Source organism: Suncus etruscus, chromosome 6 (genome assembly GCF_024139225.1).
Source record: "Suncus etruscus isolate mSunEtr1 chromosome 6, mSunEtr1.pri.cur, whole genome shotgun sequence".
NCBI lineage: Eukaryota > Metazoa > Chordata > Mammalia > Eulipotyphla > Soricidae > Suncus > Suncus etruscus.
This window is the reverse complement of record NC_064853.1, coordinates 50,778,093-50,794,668: the sequence shown is the minus strand read 5'-3', so window position 1 is coordinate 50,794,668 and position 16,576 is coordinate 50,778,093. Positions and strand designations below refer to the sequence as shown.

At 49.0% G+C, this 16,576-nt stretch overlaps 1 protein-coding gene across 1 annotated transcript; it reads left to right on the top strand.

The window, feature by feature from the left end:
* Positions 1-1,529: 1,529 nt before the first annotated feature.
* HMGN2 (high mobility group nucleosomal binding domain 2) lies at positions 1,530-5,030 on the top strand. The gene is made up of 6 exons (XM_049775136.1): positions 1,530-1,559; positions 2,478-2,522; positions 2,707-2,736; positions 3,053-3,103; positions 3,638-3,733; positions 4,186-5,030. The coding sequence occupies exons 1-6, from the start codon at positions 1,545-1,547 to the stop codon at positions 4,219-4,221; spliced, it is 273 nt and encodes a 90-aa protein (XP_049631093.1). The 5' UTR covers positions 1,530-1,544; the 3' UTR covers positions 4,222-5,030.
* The last annotated feature ends 11,546 nt before the right edge of the window (positions 5,031-16,576 follow it).

The following is a 16,576-nucleotide window of genomic DNA, read 5'->3' as shown; positions in this document are numbered from 1 at the left end:
AATAGGATTGAGATTATTGGTGATTAATGGGGCTGGCATCTCTCTTTGGCCCAAGGACCTAGATTCTGGGAAAGGTAGGGTAGGGTGGGGTGGGGTGGGATGGGATGGGTTGAGTCGAGTCGAGTCGAGATGAGATGGCCCAGGAGCCATCTTAGGGGCAGAACGAAGCACTAAGGAGCCATGGCTGCCCAGGAGCCAGGGGGACAAATGACTTGAACTTGGCCGTGGTTGCTTTCTACCGGTCTGATATATACAATCCAGCTGCAAACCCGGCTTCAAGAAATTTGAGTGGGTCCCGTTTAAGTGTCCTCCCACCTGAGCGCCGGCCGGGCCGCGGCTGGGGGATATTTATGGTGTTCTTGTGCTGTCCCGGGTGTCAAATAGAATCTCAAAAACTCCGATGTCGAACTTGTTTGTGGACGTGCCGCGGGAAGGTCCCTTCAGGTGCGCCGGGCTGGCGGCAGGAGCCTCGGAAGAGCCCTGCGCCTTCCAACACCTGTTCCTCCTGCTCGCTCCTAATCCCGGCGCTCCTGCACCGCCTCCCGGGCTGGCTCGGGCCGGGAAGCCGCCTGCCAGCGAGCGGGAGGGACTCGCCAGCTGCGTCCGCGGCGCCCGGCTCGGTGGCCGGGGTGGGGGCCGCGGGGCGGAGGGGGAAGGGCCGTGGCGGGAGGGCCGCGGGACCTTGCAGGCCTGAGGTCCGGGCGGGCCGCGGCTGCTAGCGGGGGCTCCGCCGGCACTTGGGGAGACAGCGGTTGGCCGCGGGTGCTGAAAGGACAGCTCCACCTGCCCCGCTGCGCCCGAGCGGCGCCTCCGCGCGCGAAGTGCCCTGGAGCCCGGCCCCAACTCGGCGGGGCCGCCTCCAGGTGAGGTGCGAGGAAGGTTCCCGGAGTAGCTGGCGGCTTGGAGCGGCGCGCGCGCGCCCGCCCGCTCCCCACTGGGGTGCCAGCGGTGGCTCGAGGAGCCGCGGCCGGGGCCTCCCGGCGCCCGCTTCCTCCCGCCCAAGTCCGGCGGCGCGGCGCGGCCAGGCCTCGGAAGACCTTCCCTCGGGCCCCGGTGGGAACGGGAAGCGGAGCGCCCGCCCGAGATGCGCCCGGAGCGCCGCGCGGCTCGCAGAAGTGGGCGGCTCGTTGCATAAGGCAGAGCAAGTTGGTAGTTGGCGCGAGCCCGCGGAGCGCGGAGCCCGCCGCTCGCACCCGGCCCGCCCGCCTCCCCCACCGCGCCCCCTCCCCGGCGCCGCCGTCTCGCGCAGGGCGCCCTCCTCCCGCCCCCTCCCCGCTCCCTCCAGAGGAGGTGAGTTTAAACCCCGCCCACGTGACCCCGGCTGGGCCAATGAGCGGCGGCGGGAGGTGAAATCCGGTTCTAACCGGTCCGGGGCTCCCAGCGCTATAAAAACTTTATAAACCCCCCGGAGCCGAGCAGTGTGAAGAAGAGGCGAGAGCGACCCCTGGACGGCCCGGCCCGGCCCCGCTAGCCCGCCCGCCGCCCGTGCACCCGCGCCCAGCGCCCTCCGCTCCGCTCCGCGGCCCGCCGCCAACGCCGCCACCATGCCCAAGAGAAAGGTACGTGGCGCGAGGCCCCGGGCGCCGGGCCGCCGATGCCGCCGCCGCCCCCGCCTCCCCGACTGGAGGGCGCGCGAGGTGGCGCCGCGCGGTGCGGGAGCAGCCTCCGCCGCCCGCCCCGGGACTCGCGGCGGCGGGCGGCCCCGGGCGCACCCTGCGCGGCGCCGATGCCCGCGGGCGCCAGAGGCCATATTGGGGGAGCGGCGGCCGCGGCGGGAGAAGCCATGTTGGCGGCTGTTTATCGCGCTCCCCGCGGGCCGGCGCCCCCTCCCCTCCCCCACCGCGCCCGCCCCGCCCCGCCCCTCCCGCGGGCGGGCGATTCAAACCCGAAAGGGCGGGAAGGCGGCGCTCGGCTTGGCGGGCGGGGGAGCGCTGCCGCCAAAAAACCGCTGGCGCGAGGGGCGGGGCTTCGCGGAGGCCCCGCCCACGGCTCCGAGCGCAGAGTAGTGAGCGCCGCGCCGCCGCCCCCTCGCTCCCCTGGCTGCGCGCGCCTCCCGCCGCCCGCCCTCGACGGCTGCCATGGCAACTGCGCCCGGGCCCCGCCCCCGGAGGGGGCTAGCTTGCACCATCTGCAGCTGTTGCTTCTGCCTGGCGCGGGCTCTGCCCCGTGCTTAACTAGCTCCTGCAGGGCCGAGCCGAGCGGAGCCCGCGCTTCCAGGCTTGGCTCAGCTGAGACCCGGCGAGCTGGGTCTCTCCTACGCCGCACACCCCAAGCTTCCCCAAACGAGCGCCGCTGCAGCTTTTCCCAAGCACTTGAGCCATTTGCACGGCAACTGCTCTCTCGGCTCGGATGCTAAAAACCGACTTGTATGTTCTTTAGTGTGTTTTTTTTCCTAGGAATCTGTAGAACTTAGTCTTGTTGGCAGGCCCTCCAAAGCTGCAACTTTTTCAAAACCCTTTTTTGTTCGTCTTTTATAGGCTGAAGGGGATGCTAAAGGAGACAAAGCCAAGGTGAAGGACGAAGTAAGTCTTACTCTCATTTAGAGGTTTACAAAGCTTGAATTCCTTTGGTCATTAACTATGCCTCTAATACTGGCCTGGCCTGAGGAGGCTCTCAGAATACAGTCGGAACAGATTGCCAACGATTTTTAATTGAATTAAATTGTCCTCTTCCTAACGTGGTTTTTTTTTTTTCTTCTTTTAACAGCCACAGAGAAGATCTGCAAGGTTATCAGCTGTAAGTGTTGTCTGCTTTTAAATTTTATTTATCCCTGGGACTAAAAAAAAAAATGCATTGGAAAGGTTATTTCTTTTCCAGTAAATTATAGTTGGTGGCTGTTTTTGTTTTAGTCTACTGTGAACCAACACCTGCCTGAATTTGCTGGTTCTGATATAGTGGGAAAGTTAAGATTTCTGAAGGCTAAAGCAAGCCACAGAAATTTGGCAAAGAAAGACTTCTAGACCACTGTATCCTAATTTGGTTTGGAGTTGAGTTCATTCTGGATTTTGTACTGACACATAACTCATTTTCCTCTCTCCCCCTATAACAAAAGAAACCTGCTCCTCCAAAGCCAGAGCCCAAGCCTAAAAAGGCCCCTGCAAAGGTGAGTGATCCTCGGAGATGCTCCTAGAAATTGTGTAAGGCTGACTGCCTTCCCATGGTGCTACAGGAAGAATAACAACTACTTCTATTGGCACACATATTTTAATAGCTGTCATCAGTGTACAGAAAATTTTGTCGGGCCCGGAGAGATAGCACAGCGGTGTTAGCCATGCAAGCAGCCGATATAGGACCTTAGGTGGTTGGTTCGAATCCCGGTGTCCCATATGGTCCCCCGTGCCTGCCAGGAGCTATTTCTGAGCAGACAGTCAGGAGTAACCCCTGAGCATTGCCAGGTGTGGCCCAAAAAAAAAAACAAAAACAGAAAATTTTGTCCTTGGGTATTAAATACCCAGGGTATTTATACTCTGATAAATTTTGTGTGCTCTAGACAGAAATGATCCGTTTTGATCAGTTGCTTTTGGTGTGGGATTACGTGTTGTAGTTTGTGTTTGTATTCAAATAAACCATTCAGCAGAACATTCTGGTAATATGGAATGAAAAGCTATAGCTTTTTTTTTTTTCTCCCCCCATTTAGAAGGGAGAGAAGGTACCCAAAGGGAAAAAGGGTAAAGCTGATGCTGGCAAGGATGGAAATAATCCTGCAGAAAACGGAGATGCCAAAACAGACCAGGTATATCTGTTCTTTTCCTAAAGTCTGCTCGTGCATTCAGTTTCTCGTCCCAAAAGCTGTTTACTTAACTGCCTTTTCCTTGATCAACATCATTAAGCGTTCCTTTCAGTAGAATTCACTTGTGATTTTTCCTCTTGGCTTAAATGTTTGATACTTCACTATCTCTGCCATTCAGCGAAGAACACTGGTATGAGCGCCTTGTCCTGAAATGTTGAGTTGTACTACACCATAGCTTTTTCCAACTAGAATGATTCTGGTCATCAGTGCTGGTGTAAATCAGCTTTTTCCCTAATTTTATCATAAGGTTCAGAAAGGAACAGTTACCTGCCTTGTCATTTTTGAAAATGTGTTGAGTTCAGTGTTGAACATAAAATTGGGAGGAACATGTTGAGATGGAGTGTAAATGGTTTCAGAATGTATTGATCTTTTTCTTTTTTTTTTTTTTTTTTTAGGCACAGAAAGCTGAAGGTGCTGGAGATGCCAAGTGAAGTGTGTGCATTTTTGATAACTGTGTACTTCTGGTGACTGTACAGTTTGAAATACTATTTTTTATCAAGTTTTATAAAAATGCAGAATTTTGTTTTACTTTTTTTTTTTTTAAAGCTATGTTGTTAGCACACAGAACACTTCATTGTTGTGTTTGGGGAAGGGCATAAGTCACAAATAGAAAGTCTTCAAAGCTGGACTGCCCTAGGGAGAAATTATTTTCCCCGCCAGTTTTGAGGCTTCCTCTTGATTCCCAAGAGGAGGGATTCCTTGATGTTGACACATTCACCACCTTGGCACCCAATGCCATGTGGTGTGGAAAAACTAAAATGGGTTTTGATGTCCTGTCTCCCTCTCTGCCTTCAGCATAGACTCGACTCCCTTAAACCCAGAGAGACCTGTTGATCCTGGACTCCCAAAAAGTGATTATCAGGATGTTAGGGCTGGACTTGAGAGCCCCCACTGAGGCAGCAGCCCTCAAAGTAAAACGGTTCCCTTTTTTCGATTGTGAGTCTTCAGATTGATCATTCTGCCATTTTCCTTTCATTTCCTGAAAGTCAGGGTCGGCTTGTGAAAAGTTGTTAAACAACATGCTAAATGTGAAATGTCAACCCTCACTCTAAACTTTCCCTGTTCAGAGCATCAAATGAAGATGTCATTGGGTTTTATAGTGGCTTTCTGATTTTGGTAGTCCATTGAAGAAGGGAGTTTGAAAGTTATTGTATACTGTTAACGATTGTCTGCCCATGTCCTGCCTGAAATACCATGATTGTTTATGAAAAGTATCTTTAATAAAGCTGGATACAGTTTGGCTTGGAATGCTGCCTCGAATTTTTCCCTAGGAGTGGGGGAGCATGGTTTCTCCCAGCTCTTGGGACAAGGCTATGTTCTGATGTGAGGTAAAAGTGCCAGTGTACAATCTAATCTATAGAGCTAGGAAAGCTCTCAAGAGTTGTGGGGTTGGGTATGCATTAAATTACTTCTTGAAGGGTTTTTGGGTCACACCTGCCAATATTCAGGGCTTAATCCTGGCATGTGTAGGGGACCATAAATGGCATACCAGATACTGAACACAGGTTGACTACATGCAAGACTTAAAGTACCTTACCTGTTGTACCATCACTTCAGCTCATGAAGTGTTTGGGTTTTTTTCCTAAAAATAATTATTCACACAGCTAATAGTTGAAATTCTGAAGATGATCTAGATGCTGCAACAAGCTTGCCTTCTTGGGTTTAGGCAGTTTCTCTCAAAATCCATTCCTGAATTTATGGTACACAATTTTTTTTGTTTTTTGGCCACACCTGGCGATGCTCAGAGGTTACTCCTAGCTATGTGCTCAGAAATTGCTCCTGACATGGTGGACCATATGGTACACAATTTTTTGTGTTTTGTTTGTTTTGGGGTCACCTGGCAGCGCTCAGGTTACTCCTGCCTCTACACTCAGAAATCACTCCTGGCAGGCTTGGGGGACCATATGGGATGCTGGGATTCGAATCACTGTCCTGCACGCAAGGCAAGGCAAACGCCCTATCTCCATGCTATCTCTGGCCCCTGGTACACAATTTTAAGCTGCCTCGTGTAACCAATCCAATGATGCTCCTACTCTTGGCTTTGATGCTATGGTTGCACTTTATCTTGTGCTTGAGGTAGCCTCAATAGCCACAGGTGAAGATATGCAAGTGGTAGGTTTCAGAGCTGCAAGTCTTCCCAATGACATCCTCTTCATCTTGATATTGTGTCAGGGACTAAAAAGGCCAAGAGAGAATGTACTTAGTTTTTTGGTTTGGGGGTCACACCCAGACACTTGAGTTCCTGGCAGGCTCTGGACTGGGCTGCCAGGAATCAAATTGGAATCTGTCCTGGGTTGCTGCGTGCAAGGCAAACGCCCTACTGCTGTTATCACTCTGGCCCCACGAGTTCACATTTTTTATCTGTGGTTTTAGCTTTAGCCTCTACAGCAAGACAGCTGCTCTACATTTAAAATTTTATCAGGATTGTAGTCCCTACTAATTTTTAAGTTATCCCTGTATCAGGAGAACATTACTGCATCAGTAAATCTATTGGTGTATGGGTGGTACTGTGTCAGTCATCTCAATGGTTAACTGGTCTAGCTCCAAAAAGATACAATGGAGACCATTCTAATTCATTTGGAGTAGAAGAGCAAGAGGTTAACAAGTAACAAAGTCAGGCCTGAGAGATAACATGGAGGTAAGGCGTTTGCCTTTCATGCAGGATGTCATCGGTTCAAATCCCAGTGCCCTATATGGTCCCCGGTGCCTGCCAGGAGCAATTTCTGAGCCTGGAGCCAGGAATAACCCCTGAGCACTGCCGGGTGTGACCCAAAATCAAAAAAATAAAGTAACAAGGGGCCGGAGAGATAGCATGGAAGTAAGAGCGTTTGCCTTACATCCAGAAGGATGGTGGTTCGAATCCCGGCATCCCATATGGTCCCCCGTGCCTGCCAGGGGCGATTTCTGAGCACAGAGCCAAGAGTAACCCCTAAGCGCTGCCGGGTGTGACCCAAAAACCAAAAAAAAAAAAAAAAGAAAGTAACAAAAGTCAGGTGCTTGCTATGGATGTCATCAATCCTGGTTCAACCTCCAGTACATGCTATGTATGGTCCTCACAAGCACCATTGGGGGTTACCCAAAACAAAATGTGAATGAGTTGGGGCTGGAGTGGTGGCACTGGACGTAAGGCCTTACGTGTGCCATCCTAGGATTGACCGAAGTTTGATCCCCCGTCATCCCACATGGTCCCCCCAAGCCAGGAGCTAGGTGACGGCCTGAGTGTCACTGGGTGTGGCCTCCCCCCCAAAAAAAACTGAATAAGTTCATGTGAAGTATAATATACATTTTCACTTACAGAATGTAAACAAATAAACCCTTTACCTAAAGGGGAAAGAGCTGAAGGGTTTAAATCTTTGAAAAATGGCCAACAGGGACCGAAGAGATAGCATGGAGGTAAGGCGTTTGCCTTTCATGCAGAAAGACGGTGGTTCGAATCCCGGCATCCCATATGGTCCCCCGTGCCTGCCAGGGGCGATTTCTGAGCATAGAGCCAGGAGTAACCCCTGAGCACTGCTGGGTGTGACCCAAAAACCAAAAAAAAAAGAAAAATGGCCAACTGATGGTCCTGTTTGTCAAGGTAGGAAGCTGTAATCCTTAAAAGTATGGTAAAAAAAAAAAAAATGGTACCCCCCCCCCCCAAAAAAAAAGAGAAAAAAAAAAAAAAAAAAACAACTGCAAAAATGGCCAGAGAGGTAATGCAGCTGGTAGGGCTCCTGCCTTGTATGTGGTCAATGCAGGTTTGGTCCTTGGCATCACATAATAGTCCCTGAGCCTGCCAGGCATGATTCCTCAGTTCAGAGCCAGAAGTTTTGGCAGGTGAGGCCACAAAAATGATGGTACCAGAGAGCTCAAAGGTTTGGTGTATGGGGCCGGAGAGATAGCACGGAGGTAGGGTGTTTGCCTTGCATGCAGAAGGACGGTGGTTCGAATCCCAGCATCCCGAGCTGGTCTCCCAGCCTGCCAGGAGCGATTTCTGAACATAGAGACAGGAGTAACCCCTGAGCACCTCCGGGTGTGACCCAAAATCCAAAAAAAGAAAAGGTTGGTGTATAATCCTTGCTTGGAGGGGCTGGGTTTAATCTTTTGCACTTGAAATCCAAGCCTCACCTCCACCTTTTCCCCCAGCACTGCTAGGAGCAACCCCTAAGCAAAATGCCCCTGAATATTGCCACCACTTATCCTGCCCTCACTCCCTATGAGGACATTGAACAGTCTTAGATAATAATTAGTGCCATCCCTGACATGAACCAACTGAATGTAGAATAGAACAATGGATTCCCTCCCCCCAGCCCTTCTTTACCCCAGTCATCAGTATCATAGGGTAATTTAAATTTCCGGTTTTGGTGGGTTTTGTTTTGGGGCCACACCTAGACCTAAATTCTCCTGGCAGGCTCGGGACCATGTGGGATGCCAAAAATCAAACCCAGGTCTATCCCAGGTCAGCCAAATGCAAGGCAAACACCCTGCTGCTTCTGCTATCACTCTGGCCCAAGATTTCCAGATTTTTAAGAAGTTTTTGGTTTTGGTTTTGGTTTTTTTTTTTTTTTTGTGGTGTTTTGGTCACACCCGGCAGTGCTCAGGGGTTGCTCCTGGCTCCATGCTCAGAAATTGCTCCTGGCAGGCACGGGGGACCATATGGGATGCTGGGATTCGAACCGATGACCTTCTGCATGAAAGGCAAACACCCACCTCCATGCTATCTCTTCGGCCCCCAAGATTTCCAGATTTGGGCCCGAAGAGATAGCACAGCGGTGTTTGCCCTGCAAGCAGCCGATCTAGGACCAAAGGTGGTTGGTTCGAATCCCGGTGTCCCATATGGTCCCCCGTGCCTGCCAGGAGCTATTTCTGAGCAGACAGCCAGGAGTAACCCTGAGCACCGCCGGGTGTGGCCCAAAAAAACCAAAAAAAAAAAAAAAAAGATTTCCAGATTTTTTTTTTTTTTTTATTTTTAGGCCACATTTGGTGGTGCTGAGAGGTTGGTGCTCAAGGGATGTGCTGCTGGGGTCAAACCTGAACCTGCATACAAAGCATGCTCTTTAAGCCTGTTGAGCTGTCTCTTGGGCCCTCCAGATTGCTTTTACAAATGAGGCAGTGCAAGGGGTAAGGGGAGCACCGAAGAACAATAGTACAGTGGGTCTGGTGTTTGCCTTGCACAAGACCAACCCAGGTTGAATACCTGAGCCCCATCAGCAGTATTTCCTCAGCACTGCTGGGTGTGGTCCAAAAACAAACCAAAAAAAAAAAATTTAAATTAAAAAACAGGAGTAGGGGGGGCCGGGCGGTGGCGCTAAAGGTAAGGTGCCTGCCTTGCCTGCGCTAGCCTTGGACGGACCGAGGTTCGATCCCCCGGTGCCCCATATGGTCCCCCAAGCCAGGAGCAACTTCTGAGCACATAGCCAGGAGTAACCCCTGAGCGTTACCGGGTGTGGCCCAAAAACCAAAAAAAAAAAGAAAAAAAAGAAAAAAAAACAAAACAGGAGTAGGGGGATTGATGTTCAAGCCTGAGGATTTTTCTCCTTGAGAAGTTCAGGATAAAGGTGGTTCTATGAACCATGGTGGTTCTTTCTAATCTTGCTCTGCTGAAGTCTTACCTCCAAGTCAGCTGCCTCAGGGCTCAATTTGACTATTCATAATGTCCAGAAACAAAAGACATATTTCTCTTTTTTTCCTTTGAATAATAATGAATTATTTCCCAGAAGCCCCAGCAGCTGGACTTTGGCAGAAATGTACTGTCTGCCAATCATTGCAAGAGAGATGGAATCACAGAATCTGTTTAATATTCTGCCAGATGATTGAGATTAAATAGGGGAGTGATAATGACAAAGGAAAGGGACAGTTGGTTGAGTGGACAGCCTTCATGCTACATAAACTCCATAGTGTCTTCAGGACTTACCGTTAACTCCAACAAGGTAAGTTCATTGCAAAAAGTCCTCGGGAGAGAGATAGCATGGAGGTAAGGCGTTTGCCTTTCATGCTGAAGGATGGTGGTTCAAATCCCAGCATCCCATATGGTCCCCTGAGCTAGCCAGGAGCGATTGCTGAGCATAGAGCCAGGAGGAACCCCTGAGTGCTGCCTGGTGTGACTCAAAAACCAAAAAGTCCTCTGCAGTATTTGCCATTGCTGAATATAACCCTTCCCAAAAACTTTAAAAGCTGGGGCCGGAGAGATAGCATGAAGGAGTAACCCCTGAGCACTGCCAAGTGTGACCCAAAAGAACCAATAGGGGCGGTGTGGTGGTGCAAGCAGTAGGGTGTTTGCCTTGCACACGCTAACCTAACCTAGAACAGACTGTGATTCGATCCCCTGGCGTCCCATATGGTCCCCCAAGCCAGAAGCGATTTCTGAGTACATAGCCAAGAGTAACCCCTGAGCATCACCAGGTGTGGCCCCCCAAAAAAAAAGTTGACATTATAGGCTAAAGGCAGCTTTCTTCAAGTGTGGGGATCCCAGTTTGGTCCATAGTTTGACCAATATGCAGCTTGGTTCTAGATTCTGTTTGAGATCCTTGATATCACAGAGTGAGGTCTATCACTGGCTTAGGGCCACATGGGTGCAAGCATCAAAATATTCAAGTATTGGGCCCAGAGAGATAGCACAGCGGCGTTTGCCTTGCAAGCAGCCGATCCAGGACCAAAGGTGCTTGGTTCGAATTCTGGTGTCCCATATGGTCCCCTGTGCCTGCCAGGAGCTATTTCTGAGCAAACAGCCAGGAGTAACCCCTGAGCATTGCCGGGTGTGGCCCAAAAACAAACAAAAAAAAAAATTCAAGTATGGGGCCGGAAAGATAGTTCAGTGGTAGGACAATTTGCTTTGCACGTGGCCAACCAAGGATGGAAGAGAGTTCGATTCCCGGCATCCCATATGGTCCCCCGAGTCTGCCAGGAGCTATTTCTGAATGCAAAGCCAGGAGTGACCCCTGAGCACCACTGAGTGTAACCCGAAAAACAAAAAGAAAAATTTTCAGGTATGAAGCACTGCAGTGACAAGCTATCCAGCCAGTTGGGGCCGGGAAGGTGGCGCTAGAGGTAAGGTGTCAGCCTTGCAAGCGCTAGCGTAGGACGGACAGCAGTTCGGTCCCCCCAAGCCAGGGGCAATTTCTGAATATAGCCAAGAGTAATCCCTGAGCGTCAAACGGGTATGGCCCAAAAACCAAAGAAAAAAAAAATATCCAGCCAGCACTGAGGTCGAGTATGACTCCCAGTGAGCACTATGAACAATACAGGGACAACCATCCCCTCCCAGAAGGAAAGCAGTAAAGAAATTTTGAAATTGGGGCCGGGCGGTGGCGCTAAAGGTAAGGTGCCTGCCTTGCCTGCGCTAGCCTTGGACGGATTGCAGTTCGATCCCCCGGTGTCCCATATGGTCCCCCAAGCCAGGAGCAACTTCTGAGCACATAGCCAGGAGTAACCCCTGAGCGTTACCGGGTGTGGCCCAAAAAAAAACAAAAAAACAAAAAAACAAAAAAAAAAAGAAATTCTGAAATTGTAATTTAATATGTAGGGCTGGAAAGAGCACAGAAGCAGGGCGTTTGCCTTGCACTCTGCTGACCCAGGACGAATGGTGGTTCGAATCTCAGCATTCAATATCATCCGAGCCTGCCAGGAGCAATTTCTGAGCATGGAGCCAGGAATAACCCCCGAGTGCCACCGGTGTGACCTAAAAAAAACAAAAGTTATTAGGGGCCGGAGAGATAGCATGGAGGTAAGGTGTTTGCCTTTCATGCAGGAGGTCATCGGTTTGAATCCCGGCATCCCATATGGTCCCCCGTGCCTGCCAGGAGCAATTTCTGAGCCTGGAGCCAGAAATAACCCCTGAGCACTGCCGGGTGTGACCCAAAAACCACACACACAAAAAAAGTTATAATTTATATACAATAAAACTGGCCAAGGTAGGATACTTGTCTTGCATATGGCCTTGCCAAATTTTATTCCAGGACTCCTAAACTCACCAGGAATAACTCCTTTTTTTTGGGGGGGGGGGCAGGTTGGCTCACCCTCGGCAGTAACTTGGGTTACTCCTGACTGCACTCAGAAATTGTTCCTGGCAGGTTCAGGGGATCATATGGGATGCTGAGGGTTCGAACCTGGGTCTGTCCCAGGTCAGTCACGTGCAAGGCAAATGCTCTACTGCTGGGCTATTAGTCCAGCCCCTGGAGTAACTCTTGAGTATAGAGTCAAGTATCTCTGAGTACTTACAAGTGTAGTGGGGGGGGGGGGGGAAACAGTGCTAGAGGGATAGTACAGCAGGTAAAGTGCTTACTGTGTACATGACGAACCCAGGTTCAATCCCTGGCATTTCATATTGGCCACCTGAACGCACCAGAAGTGATTCCTGTGTACTCCAGTGATTCCTGGAGTAATGCCTGGGCACCACTGGGTGTGGCCTCAAACCCAAAACAAGAAAAAAAAAATCAAGAAATCAAGCAAGCAAAACAAAACAAAACAAAAACTTACACTTTTGGCTCGGAGAGATAGCACAGCGGTGTTTGCCTTGCAAACAGCCGATCCAGAACCAAAGGTGGTTGGTTCAAATCCCGGTGTCCCATATGGTCCCCTGTGCCTGCCAGGAGCTATATCTGAGCAGACAGCCGGGAGTAACCCCTGAGCATTGCCAGGTGTGGCCCAAAAACAAAACAAAACCAAAAAAAAAAAAAAACTTACACTTTAAGGAATCAAAGCTATAGTCTTGTACATAGAGCTCTTGCTTTGCCTGTAGTCAACTAGTCAACCCTAATTCAATCCTTGGCAACTTTTTTTTTTTTCTTTTTTGGGGCCACACCTGGTGACGCCCAGGGGTTACTCCTGGCTATGCGCTCTGAAATCACTCCCAGGGCCCGGAGAGATAGCACAGCGGTGTTTGCCTTGCAAGCAGCCGATCCAGGACCAAAGGTGGTTGGTTCGAATCCTGGTGTCCCATACGGTCCCCTGTACCTGCCAGGAGCTATTTCTGAGCAGACAGCCAGGAGTAATCCCTGAGCAATGCCGGGTGTGGCCCAAAAACCAAAAACCAAAAAAAAAAAAAAAGAAAGAAATCGCTCCTGGCTTTGGGGACCATATGGGACGCCAGGAGATCGAACCACCATTCTTCTACATGCCCTACCTCCATGCTATCTCTCCTGCCTCAGTTGTATTTTTTTTTCAGTTGTATTTTTTTAATTATATTTATTTTTTTAATTTCTGAGGGCTCCACTCATGGCAGTGTTCAGGGGTTACTCTTAGTTTCTGTGCTTAGGAATCACTCCTGGTGGTGCTCGGGGGACCATGCAGGATGCCAGGATTAAACCCAGGTTGACCATGTGCAATGCAATCAGCCTCCCCACTGTGCTATCGTCTGGCCCCTACATGGTTGTATTTCACTTGTATCTAATTCCCAAATAATTTCATCATTCCAAAATGAAAGCCTAGACCTGTTAGCATGGCTCACCATTCCTCTTCCCAGTTAGTTTATCTGCTTACTGTCTCTCTTGGGCAGTTTATTCTCGATGTGACCATCTAAAGGGCATGTATCATCTATAGTCTTGTGACTAGTTTCTTTCATTTAGCATATTTGCAAACCATGCATCATGTATCTCCTTTTATTGCCAAATATCTGTAGAAGGAGCATCCCTCATATTATTCATCATTAGATGAATGTTGGGTTGTTTCCACTTCTTATTGATATAAATAATGCTACCTCTGGGCCACAGAAAGCTCAAAGGACTGAGCATATTCACATATGGTGCCAGAGATTGAAACTGAAGCACTTGCATGTTGTCTCCAGTCCTCTGAACTGTCTCTTTAATTCTTTTTTTTTTTTTTTTTTTGGGTTTTTGGGTCACACCTGGCAGTGCTCAAGGGTTATTCCTGGCTCCAGGTTCAGAAATTGCTCCTGGCATGCACGGGGGACCATATGGGGCACCGGGATTTGAACCGATGACCTCCTGCATGAAAGGCAAATGCCTTACCTCCATGCTATCTCTCCGGCCCCTAATTCTTTTTTTAAAGTGGGCAAACACCAAATTGCTTGAATCCAATTTGTTGTGTTTTTTTTTTCACTTTAGTGCTAATAAATAGTGTTTATAACGGGGCTGGAGAGATAGCATGGAGGTAAGGCGCTTGCCTTTCATGCAGAAGGTCATCGGTTCGAATCCCAGCGTCCCATATGGTCCCCCGTGCCTGCCAGGAGCAATTTCTGAGCATGGAGCCAGGAATAACCCCTGAGCACTGCTGGGTGTGACCCAAAAACCGCAAAAAAAAAAAAAAAACAAACAAAAAAAAAAACAAAAAAAAAAAAAAAAAAAAAAAAAAAAATAGTGTTTATAACATCTCAATTAATATGAAATTAAATTTTTGTCTTTTGTTTTGTTTTTGTTTGTTTTTTGGGCCACACCCATTTGATGCTCAGGGGTTACTCCTGGCTAAGAGCTCAGAAATTGCCCCTGGCTTGGAGGGACCATATGGGACACCAGGGGATCGAACCTCGGTCCTTCCTTGGCTAGCACTTGCAAGGCAGACACCTTACCTCTAGCGCCACCTCACCGGCCCCAAATTTTTGTTTTTTGCTTTTTTTGATTTGAGGCCACACTCAGTGGTTCTTGGTAGCTACTCATAATCAATGCTCTTGATTGTATTCAAGGGACCATATGATGTTAGGGATAAAACTCTGAACTCTCACATGCAAAGCATATGCTCCAACCTTTTGACCCCCTACTCAGTCATAATTTTTCCCCAAATAAATGCATTTGGAAATTTTGTAAAATTTGCATGAGGTTTGTAAAATTTTGTAAAATTATCATTGGGGGATTGGAGCAAGAATGAGTACACGGGTAAGGCACTTGCTTTGCATATGGCTAACCTGGATTTAATTCTCTGCACCCATGGATTTAATCCCTCTCAAGCCCCACCCAAAGTGATCCCTGAGCACAGAGCCAGAAGTAAGCCCTGAGAACTGCTAGAAATGGCCCTAAAACAAACTAACAAACAAAACCAGCAATACCTAACTCAAGGACTATTCTTTTTTTTTTTTTTGGGGGGGGGGCCATACCCATTTGACACTCAGGGGTTACTCCTGGCTATGCGCTCAGAAGTTGCCCCTGGCTTGGGGGGACCATATGGGACACCGGGAGATCGAAACACGGTCCGTCCTACGCTAGCGCTTGCAAGGCAGACACCTTACCTCTAGCGCCACCTTCCCGGCCCCTCAAGGACTATTCTTGATTCTGTGCTCAGGTATTCATTCCTGGTGATGTGGTGGACTACATGCATTACCCAACTGAAATAGAGTAGGCTTCACATAGATAAACATCATAAGCCTGTTTAGACTCTCTAATCCTGTCAAATTCTTTCAGGACTAAAGAGAACTTAATAGGTTGAGCACATGCTTTGCATGCAAGAGACCCAGGTTTGATCCCAGGTATGTGTTTTTTTTTTGTTTTGTTTTGTTTTTTTTTTTTGCGAGGATGAGGGAAGGGCCACATAATGCTCAAGGATCACTCCTGGCAGGAATTGAAGGATAATATGGGATTTCAGGGATCAAACTTGGGTCGACTGTGTGCAAGCACCCTACCTGCTATACTATTGCTCTGGCCCTCCCAACATATTTCTAACAAGTTCCTAAATCTTGGTAACTTTAGTTTGGAAAAAGTATTCTTCCTTTTTTGTTATGGAGAATTTTAAATATATGCCAAAGTAAAATAAGGTAATAACTCCTATGTATCAGACACATGCTTCAGCAATTACCAACCCCTGGCCACTCTTGCTTCATCTTTGCTACTGTCTGCTTGAACCTTACCACAACCCCACATGGGATCATTTTACTCAGAAACATTTCAGTACAGATCTTTAATGATATCCCCATTTTCCCCCAAAGTTATCTGATTGAATGCAGACTCACATAAGATTCCACATGCTGTAGTTTGACTGCATCCTCTTTGAGCATGTAGTCCCTCTCTGCTTGATTCTGAATCAGGTTCTGGCCTGGGAAAATGGAGTCTGAAGGGATAACCTGAGCAGGAACATGCCCTTCAGGCTTGTTCTTCAAGCCTGTGTTCTCCCTTGGACACCAATGTCATTTCCTTGTTTCTCAGATATGTTCTTCTTCCTCACACCCTCTAAATTTTTTGGGCAGTTGGCTTTTTGTTTGTTTTTATCTAATTCTTTTTTTTTTTTTTTTTTTTTTTTGGTTTTTGGGCCACACCCGGCAGAGCTCAGGGCTTACTCCTGGCTGTCTGCTCAGAAATAGCTCCTGGCAGGCACGAGGGACTATATGGGACACCAGGATTCGAACCAACCACCTTTGGTCCTGGATCAGCTGCTTGCAAGGCAAACGCTGCTGTGCTATCTCTCCGGGCCCTGTTTTTATCTAATTTATTTTTTTATTTGGTTTTGGGCCCTAAAAAAAAATCAGCAATACCTCCTAAATCACACCTAGCAATGTTCAGGGGTTTGTTTTTGTTTTTTGTTTTTTGTTTTTTGTTTTTTTGGTTTTTGGGCCACACCCGGCATTGCTCAGGGATTACTCCTGGCTGTCAGCTCAGAAATAGCTCCTGGCAGGCATAGGGGACCATATGGGACACCGGGATTCGAACCAACCACCTTTGGTCCTGGATCGGCTGCTTGCAAGGCAAACACCGCTGTGCTATCCATCCGGGCCCTTGGCTCTGTGCTCAGGAATTACTTCTGGCAGTGCTCAGGGGACCATGTGGGATGCCGAAGATCAAAGCCTGGTCAGCCACGTACAAGGCAAACATCCTACTCACTGTACTATTGCTCCAGCCCCTCTAAGTTTTGCTTGATAAACTCTATATT